Source organism: Urocitellus parryii, chromosome 5, assembly GCF_045843805.1.
Source record: "Urocitellus parryii isolate mUroPar1 chromosome 5, mUroPar1.hap1, whole genome shotgun sequence".
Classification (NCBI taxonomy): domain Eukaryota; kingdom Metazoa; phylum Chordata; class Mammalia; order Rodentia; family Sciuridae; genus Urocitellus; species Urocitellus parryii.
Genome location: NC_135535.1, coordinates 5933722 through 5942236, shown reverse-complemented (window position 1 = coordinate 5942236; position 8515 = coordinate 5933722). Strand labels below are relative to the sequence as shown.

The 8515-nt window shown below is 63.2% G+C and overlaps 1 protein-coding gene across 1 annotated transcript; it reads left to right on the top strand.

Annotated features, from left to right (window-relative positions):
• On the top strand, nt 1–8260 carry Tspo (translocator protein). The gene is made up of 4 exons (XM_026394345.2): nt 1–85; nt 5409–5613; nt 7003–7141; nt 7886–8260. Exons 2-4 carry the CDS (start codon nt 5432–5434, stop codon nt 8072–8074), a joined length of 510 nt encoding a protein of 169 aa, XP_026250130.2. The 5' UTR covers nt 1–85; nt 5409–5431; the 3' UTR covers nt 8075–8260.
• Nucleotides 8261–8515: the final 255 nt, after the last annotated feature.

The following is an 8515-nucleotide window of genomic DNA, read 5'->3' as shown; positions in this document are numbered from 1 at the left end:
CCAAGGCCAGGCGGGACGGGGTGGAGCCAGCAGCCGCCGCCTGGCCGCGCAGCGTCCTTCCGGGAGGAGCCCGCGCCGCCCGCGGGTGAGTGGGGCGGCGGGCGGGGGTCCCGGCGCGCGGACCCGGTGGGTGTCCCGCCCGCGCGCTGCTAGGGGAACCGAGGCGGGACTCCCGGGGGCGGGCGCCGGGCAGGGGACGCCGCCTCTCCCGGAGGCCCGAGGGGACTCTCGGCGGTGCAGCAGGACAGGCTGACGGCCGCGAGGGGAGCGGGCAGCCCGAGGTCCGCGGGTCTGGTTCCCGGCGCCGCCTCTGCGCGCCTGTGCCCGCGGCCCGGACTATACGGGTCACCTGGACCGGGGCCCCTGGGGGCGGCGAGCCCTGGGCGGGCCCAGCCACCTTTACACTCTGCACACCCCGCTTTCCCATGACTTGGATTTGGGGTTCTGTTTCCTTTCTTGCACTGAACCTTTGGTCGTGCAAGCCGTGCCTGGGTGCACTCTTTGTTTGAAAAATGGGTCACTCTCCATAAAGTCCCTTTCCCCAGCGCGGACCTCCCCGTGGCCAGCTGGCCGTGGGGCTTCTAGGCCTGTTGCTTGTCACACCGGTTACTTTCATAATGAAAAAGTTCACAAAGTTATCACGAGGATTAGCTTTGACTCTAAAAATCCAGTCCCCAGGAGAGCTATGGCTTCAGGGCAGACCAGGCAGGGGAGCTGGCCACATGGCCAGGTTGGGGGGTCAGGGACATTATGATGGGACAGAAAAGGTCCACTCCGTTCTGTTCTGGGTCACTCTCCCATGAGGCCTCAGCACAGGAGGTAGCCCAGGCATTTCTCTGAGGGGGACACAGAGGCTCAGGAATTGAGACCCAGGAGCTGTCTGGTCTCCGGGCCAGGAGTGAGGTATCACCAGAACAGGAGATCCTGGGTGCCACCCTCAGTTGGGGAGAGTTCACATCCCTACTTAGCCTTCCCAGAAGCTGGGTCATTGGCACTGTGGCCGGAGCTGGTGATGCTGTTGGCCCTGAGAACCTCCTGACCCTGTGAAGATGGCAGTGGGATCCTGCCTTTAGCAGCCTGAAGGGACATGACATAGGCACCGTGAGTGGCCTTGGGGCCCAGAGCTCGGGCCTTGGAGTCCCACAGTCCTAGACTGTTCTGTGACTTCCTGAGGCTCAGCTTCTTCATCTGGAAAGTGGGACCAGTAGTGAGACCCCCTGGGGGCCAAGCAGCTGTGAGCCTCAGAGGCAGACGACCCCGCCCTGCAGCTGCTGGGGAGGCCTGTGGGTAGCCAGAGTTGAGCCAGGCCTGGAACTGGCCCTGCCCAGGTCCTGGGTTCTCTGCTTTGCCTGGGGTGCTCCTGGTGAGTGGCTCTTCTTAGGGAGAGTCCAGGGATTTCTTGACTGCTGTGGTCTTACTGGGTTTGAACCTGGAGGCCACTTCTTTACTTGTAGGAAGTGGGGCAGGCAGCCCCCACAGGGATGCCCAGGGCCCCTCACTCGTCTGGAGTTTCCAGGGAGGTCCTGCTGCCCTGCTCTTCCTTCCCCTGGGCCTCCCAGGAACCCTGGAGTGGGCAGGGCAGAAAATGCCCCCGACCTAGGAGGCAGCCGAGGCCGGGAGCAGATCCGGTTCCTGCCAGGGGTTTACCTAGCCCTCTCTAGCCCTCCACTGGGCCCCGTCCCAGAGCTGATTTCTGGCCAGCCCAGCCCAGCCCAGGGTGACTCAGCCTGGTGGGCACCACCCACCGCTGCCTGTCCCCCCAGGCAGGTGTGAGTCAGGAGCTGGCAGTCCCCAAGAGGCCCCAGGAAACGTCCTGGGGCTGGCTCTCTCCACACGGGGCGCCTGATCTTGGGCAGGGCGAGGGCAGGTCCTCTGATACCCTGGGCCTGTCGAGCATAAACACAGTGTGGCCCTGGTGGGGGCAGCCAGACAGTGGGGTGGGAGCCTGGGGCTCATCCCCCCCATCTGTAGACCCCAATTAGAGATCCTGTCCTCGGACTGGGGCCTTTGGAAGGCCACCCGCTGCCTGGCCTTGGCTTATTTTGTACATCGGGGTCTTGAGTGGTGGCTCTAAGGTGGGTTGGCAGGGGCATCCACACCAGTCCTGTTTGGGGATTGCCTGGCCCACTGGGTGCTGTGGCAGGGCGACAGGAGGGCCTCTGTCCACAGAACTGCAGGGAGAAGTGCGGCCACCTGGTTAGGGTGGACAGACCCCTAGTCGGACACAGAGGCCACATGCTGCAGGATCCTGTGGCCATCGAGTGTCCAGGACAGACCATCGCTGGGTGCCAGGGGCTCAGGGCAGGGGCAGGGAGTGATGAGGATGTTTGGGAACTTTCTGGGATTATGCCAAAGGCCACTGAATCGTGCACTTTCCTCTGGTTGGTCTTAAATTGGTGAATTTCACCTCAATTAAGAAAAACTAGCCTGCAGGAGCCCGGGAGTCCTTGGGGCAGGAGCACGGAGGCTGGGGGGGTTGGCAGCAGGTGGAGCAGGATGTCCAAGGGTCAGGGCTGACCTGCAGGAGGGGCTGACTCTGTTAACGGAGGGCAGCGTGGGGGCACTGGGTGATGTGTGACGTCCTATCAGACTGGGATGCTGCCGCCTTTTCTTGTTTTTTTTTTTTTCTGATATTAGAGATTGAACCCAGGGGTATTTAACCGCTGAGCCACATCCCAGACCCTTTTTATTTTTTATTTTGGGACAGGGTCTTGCTAAATTGCTTAGAGCCTCCTTAAGTTGCAGAGGCTGGCTTTGAACATGTGATGATGGCCCTCCAGGTGCAGAGTTGGACCCCCACTGTGCTTGACACGCCCTCTGTGTCTGACTGTGCCCTTCGTGACTGTGGCCCTTCGTGGGGTACAGAGTGCGGGTCCCCTGTGCTTAGAATGTGCCTCTGCAGGATCCCCTGGTTTTCCTCGGGCTTGGGGCGGGCAGTTAGTGTTGGGGGCAGAAGTGTGCCTACTTCTGAGGGTGGATCCAGGGGTCTTGACGTCCATCTGTCTTATAGTGGCGGCTTTAACCTTTATGGAAGGGACTGTGAGAGGGGGAGGCCCTGAGTGGGGGGCAGAGTGGACATAACCTGGGTGCACCTGGGAAGAGGCACCGGGTCACCACGAGGAGGCCTGAGGTCAGGCAGCTCCATTCCTGCCTTGACATCCCTGCCCCGCCCCTCGGCAGCCCTGCCCCGCCCCTCCCCGCCTGCTTCCTGTGTCTGAGGCCCGCTGTGTGCCCAGGCTGCCGAGTTCCAGGGGAGTCTGGATGTACCGAACAGGGCACCTGGTGCCCCTCTGCAGCATGCCAATGACCTCTGACATGGTCTTAATGAATTTGTTAAATTTAACAGTGGGTGTCTGTGTCATACTGTCACTTTGCTGGGGCATTTATGAAGCAGGCGGAGCAGGGGTCCTGACCCACTGCAGCGCCAAGCAGCCGCTGAGGTGGCCAGCTTGCTTGAGGTGATACAGTGGTGAGCCAGGCTGGTGACTGCCTTGGCCACAAGCCTCCACAGCTCTGTGCCTCGGGGCTTCCTCGACAGGGACGCGGTGGCCTGGCTCCCTTTCCGGCAAGGGCTGGAGGATGCTAGTTCAGGGCGAGCTTCGCCAGGCCTGGCAGGTGGCCATTCCCAGGACCGGTCAGCATGCCGATGACCTCTGACATGGTCTTAATGAATTTGTTAAATTTAAGCAGTGGGTGTCCATGTCATTGTTACTATTTGCCGCAGTTGGGTCCTCCTGCAGCCGGGTCAGGTTCTGCCTTCTTTGCTGCGTGTCATGTTGAGAACAGTCTCATCATTCAGGAGGGCCAGGATGTCACTCAGTGGTGGAGCTCTAGCCTGTGCCATGCTCGAGGCCCTCCCTATCACTGACAGATAAATAAGGTAAAGTCAGGAAATCAAAGGTCCTCCACAGCTGGACTTGAGGGTTGACCAGTCTTTGAGTCCCCAGTTGTTGGGCACTGAGGTTGCTTCCATATTCACTGAGCTCCGGAGCCCTGGTCAGGCACTCCCCCTCCCAGCCACCCTGCAGCCCCTGGCCACCTCGCCCTCCTGCCCTCCCTCACCTGCAGCCCACGTGGGCCACCTCCTCCTCCCCACATGCTGCCTGTCCCTCTGGTGCCCCTCTGCAGGAAGGGCTCACTGACCTTCCTGTAGCCTCTCCTTCCTGGCCACAGTCAGTGCTGCCCTTTCTGAGGGCTGAGCTCCTCAACCCCGTCCAGACCCCTGACGCCCATCCCCTGCTCCCTGCTGCCTCGCTGGCTCCCAGCTGCAAGCCCTGCCAAGTGCTGGATGCCAGTAGGTCCTCAGCCCAGGGCTGGGCAAGGGGGCCCGGCCTGCCAGCACCACGGGCAGCCTGAAGCCAGCTCCCTCTGCCCGTGTCAAAGGGGGAGGGCTGCGGCCCTCCGGGTGGCAGTATCTGGCCTGAGAGGCCAGGAGAGGGCCAGGGGAGCTCCCCAGCCTTGAACCCTCGCCACCCTCAGTCCTGAGTATCAGGGTGGGAGCAGCACCGTGCCCTGGGCGGCCTACTGTATATCTCTTGTACACAAGGAAAGGGGCGGTGGCTCGAGGGTGGGGCCTTTGGGTGGGGAGACATCTGTACACAGAGCCACTCCCTGGTGCTGCCCACTGGACGGGGCCCACGGTGGGCAGTGCCAAGGTCCTGTCTACAGAGTGGGAAACGGGGGCCCAGAGAGTCAGTGATTTGCTGAGGTCCTAGAGAGGCTGTGGGAAGGAGAGGTGTGGGGGAGCCCCGCCGTCTGCCGCCAGCTCCCGAGGGAGAGGGGTACGCTGACTGTGAGGGGCAGGACGGAAGCTCCGCCTCCCGGGGGCCCCGGTGGGCTCCCGCCCAGGAGGAGGCAGACCTAGAGGCCTTCCTGATGGAGGGGATCCGGACTGGCTTTGATCAAGGGGGAGGGGAGAGGTCCCTGCCCGAGACCGAGATCCAGGTTGAGAGGACAGGAGACCCTGAAAGCTGGCCAGTGGCTAGGGGAGGCCTCGGGGAGAGGGGCCCCTGAGAGCCCCTGGCCAGCTGGGGGCTTCTGGGTGGGAACAGAAGTTCAGGTGGAGACAGGTCCACTGGAGCTGGGTACAGAGGCCCAGGCCTGTAATCCCAGCCATTTAGGAGACTGAGGCAGGGGGATCACCGATTTGAGGCCAGTCTGGGCAGCTTAGTGGGGTCCTATGCAAATTAGTATGAGGCCCTGTCTCAAAACAGAAATGGAGGAGAGGGGCTGGGAGGCGGCTCGGGGCTGGCCTGCCCTGGCTTCAGTCTTCGGCCCCACCGCCTCTGCACCGCACTGACACCGACGGAGGATGGCGCAGCCGGGACGCCAGAGACCCTGCAGGAGGTCGGCTGACCCGGGCTCCTCGGAGTGGACCACTCTCACCCCAGCCCTGTGTTCTCTTTCAGAGCTTTCTGGAAGAGCAGCAGCCATGGCTCCACCCTGGGTGCCTGCCGTGGGCTTCACACTGCTGCCCAGCCTGGGGGGCTTTGCTGGCTCCTACTTTGTGCGCGGGGAGGGCCTCCGCTGGCACGCCACCCTGCAGAAGCCCTCGTGGCACCCGCCCCGCTGGGCACTGGCTCCCGTCTGGGGCACCCTCTACTCAGCCATGGGGTAGGTGTGCGGCTGGGGGGCATCTCCCCCTCAGAGGATGGCCCTTCCCCAGCAGGGGGGCAGGGAGGGGGGCCTCAGGCCTGCTGGTTGCACAAGGAGCTTCCCTCTCCTGGGCCCCCTGGGAGGGTGGCCCGCGGCTGGCCCCGCGGCCCAGGCCCTGCCACCCCTGTCTGGGCCGCTGCAGTGTATAAGGGCCAGCTGGGTCAGGTGGCAGGTGCTTTTCCCTGGTGGCCAACAGCAGCCACAATGGGATGGCAGCTCCCTTTGAGCTGCCCGGTGCCAGGCACTATCCAAATTGATTTCTAGAATCCTCCTTTTGACCAGGGACTGCCCAAGAACACAGGCTCGTCAGTGGGGATCCCCTCAGGAGCTCCCCCCAGGACTGAGAGTCCTCTGAAGAGGTGGTGGGTGGGGAAGAGCGTCCCCTGGAGGCCCCAATGGCTCCCTGCTCTTTCTGGAATGTTCCTTGCATCCCAGCTGTGCCCTCCCAGCACAGGATGGGCCTGCAGGCACCAGGTACACCAGGCAGGTAGCAGAGGCCAGGCCAGTGTCAGGGACTCTGATGGGAAGATGACCCTGAATCTGGGTGTCACCAGGGTCCTCAAGGCCAGTGGGCCGGGTTCTGAGGACTTTCCGGTCTCTGCTGTCCTCTGCCCCAACCTGGCTCCAGTTCCTGGGGCTCCCCCAGCCCTTGACCCACCTCCACCTTGGAGATCCAAATGCAGCATGGACCTGGCCCAGCCCCTCAACCCCATGGCTCCCCATGGTCGCCTGCTGCGCTGTCCCCCGGTGCCTGCGAGAGATCCGTCCTCTGCCTGAACCTCAGTTTCCTGATGTGGAGTGGGGGGATGACACTGCCACCAAACAGCAATGTCCTGAGGATGAAATGGGCCAGTGCCGGGGAAGTGCTAGGGCAGGGCCTGCAGGTGTGGCATGTGACAGTTGCCCCTGCCACTAGGTTGCCATCTGCCCTCCCTGGGCCCCAGACCCCACCCTGCAGGCACACAGACTAGGCTCACACCTGCCTCAGGGCCTTTGCATGTCCCTTCCCCTCCCCTGCAAAGCCTCATCCTCTAAGGCCTGCCCCAATGGCCCATCCTCTGTGCTGCCCCTGGCTAGCTTAAGAGCTTCCTCTGCACCCACTCAGCTCATGTGCTTCTCCTTCATGGCACGGAAGGTGACAATGCCAAATAATTATTGAGAGTCCCTCATGCCAGGTTCTGCACTAAGTGTTGACCTGAATCCCCACAGCAATCCTCTGAGGAACAAAGGCCCAGAGAGGTTAAGCAGTTTCCCTGAGGTTACACAGAAGTCAGTGGCAGGGTATGCCCAAGCGATCCCTGTCATCTGGGAGGTCAGTGAGGTCCTGACCAGAAGCCTCTGTTTTAGGTACGGCTCCTACATGGTCTGGAAAGAGCTGGGGGGCTTCACAGATGAGGCTGTGGTCCCCCTGGGCCTCTACGCTGGGCAGCTGGCCCTGAACTGGGCATGGGCCCCCATCTTCTTTGGTGCCCGACAAATGGGTTGGGTAAGTGTACCTTTGGCCTTCCTTCCTGGTCCCTGGAGATGTCCCTCTGAGCACTTGGGACATCCCCTCCAGACTGGTGGAGTTTGGGGGGCGGGGGTCTGTGGGCTTAGCTCTTGGAGGACTCCTGCCCTGGGGCCTCCCATGGGCTGAGGCTCCACCCATGAAGAAGGGAGCCCTGCAGGCCCTGCTGAGGGTGGTCAGGTGCCAGCTGGGGCTCAGGGTCGTCCTGGAGGGAAGCCCCCATTAGGCCTGGTGCTTCCCAGTGGCAGCGGCTCTTCCTGCAGTGCTGGGCACGGAGCCAGGCAGGCGCCCGCGCTGGGGCCCCCAGCCCCAGCCCTGCTCCGAAAGGCTCCTGCTGAGAAGTGAAATCCACCCGGGAAGTCTGGCCCACTCAGGGCCACCTCAGGGACAGCGCTGCACACGGACAGGGTTTTGTTGGAGCCTTGCAGAAACGCTGGAGGCCAGGGTAGCCCTCAGTGGAGGCCAGGGCAGCCCTCAGTGGAGGCTGGAGGCTCCCAGCCTCCACCCCCCCTTGAACTTTGTGTCCCCTCAGGGTGCTGTCACCTACCCCACCCCGCCCCCGTCAGGGCGGGCCAGGCAGGAATGGTGGGTAGCAGGAGGGGCGTGGCCTGGACAAGGGGTGGGGCGGTCTGAGACAGGCTGACTCCTCGGCCAGCTGGGAGGGTTTGTTGGGCACACGCTCTGGCTGTGGAGCCTCAGGCCACCCTGTCCCTGTCTTTGCAGGCCCTGGTGGACCTCCTGCTCATCAGCGGGGCGGCGACAGCCACCACCGTGGCCTGGCACCGGGTGAGCCCGCCCGCCGCCCGCCTGCTCTACCCCTACCTGGCCTGGCTGGCCTTCGCAACCACGCTCAACTACTGCGTGTGGCGGGACAACCAGGGCCGCCGCGGTGGCGGGCGGCTCCAGGAGTGAGGCGCCAGCCTGTGAGGACTGCCCCGCTGCCCGTCAGGTGCCCCTGGTGGCATGGCCACGACATGGGCCTAGGGGTCACCAGCGGCTCTGGGGGCGGTCCAAGCCCAGCCACCTCCGGGGCAGTGTCCTGCGCTTTCCGCTGCGCCCTCAGAGCACAGGGCTTGACAAGTAAAGTTCTTAACCTTCCACACGTGGCCTTTGTGGGACCCCTGACTGTGGGGAGGGGATGGGCTGTGATACACAGGATGTCACTGTGGGTGGCTCTGGGCGGCACAACCAGGTGAGGCTGTACCAGCCAAGCTTCAGCACCCTCTTGGGACCCTCTAGACCCTGAGGGTGGGTGGGTCGCGCCCTGAGGACTTGAGCTCCCACTGCTCCCATGATGCTGAGCCCAGGCCCAGCGTCCCATGCTGGCCCTGCCTGGGTCCTCAACCGGCTTTG

Bases quoted from the DNA above. Each gene is read 5' to 3' on its own strand.
- Tspo (XM_026394345.2), top strand. From the start codon at position 5,432: ATGGCTCCACCCTGGGTGCCTGCCGTGGGCTTCACACTGCTGCCCAGC. The intron at 5,614-7,002 runs GTAGGTGTGCGG...CCTCTGTTTTAG, and splicing joins ACCCTCTACTCAGCCATGGG to GTACGGCTCCTACATGGTCT. The intron at 7,142-7,885 runs GTAAGTGTACCT...CTGTCTTTGCAG, and splicing joins GTGCCCGACAAATGGGTTGG to GCCCTGGTGGACCTCCTGCT.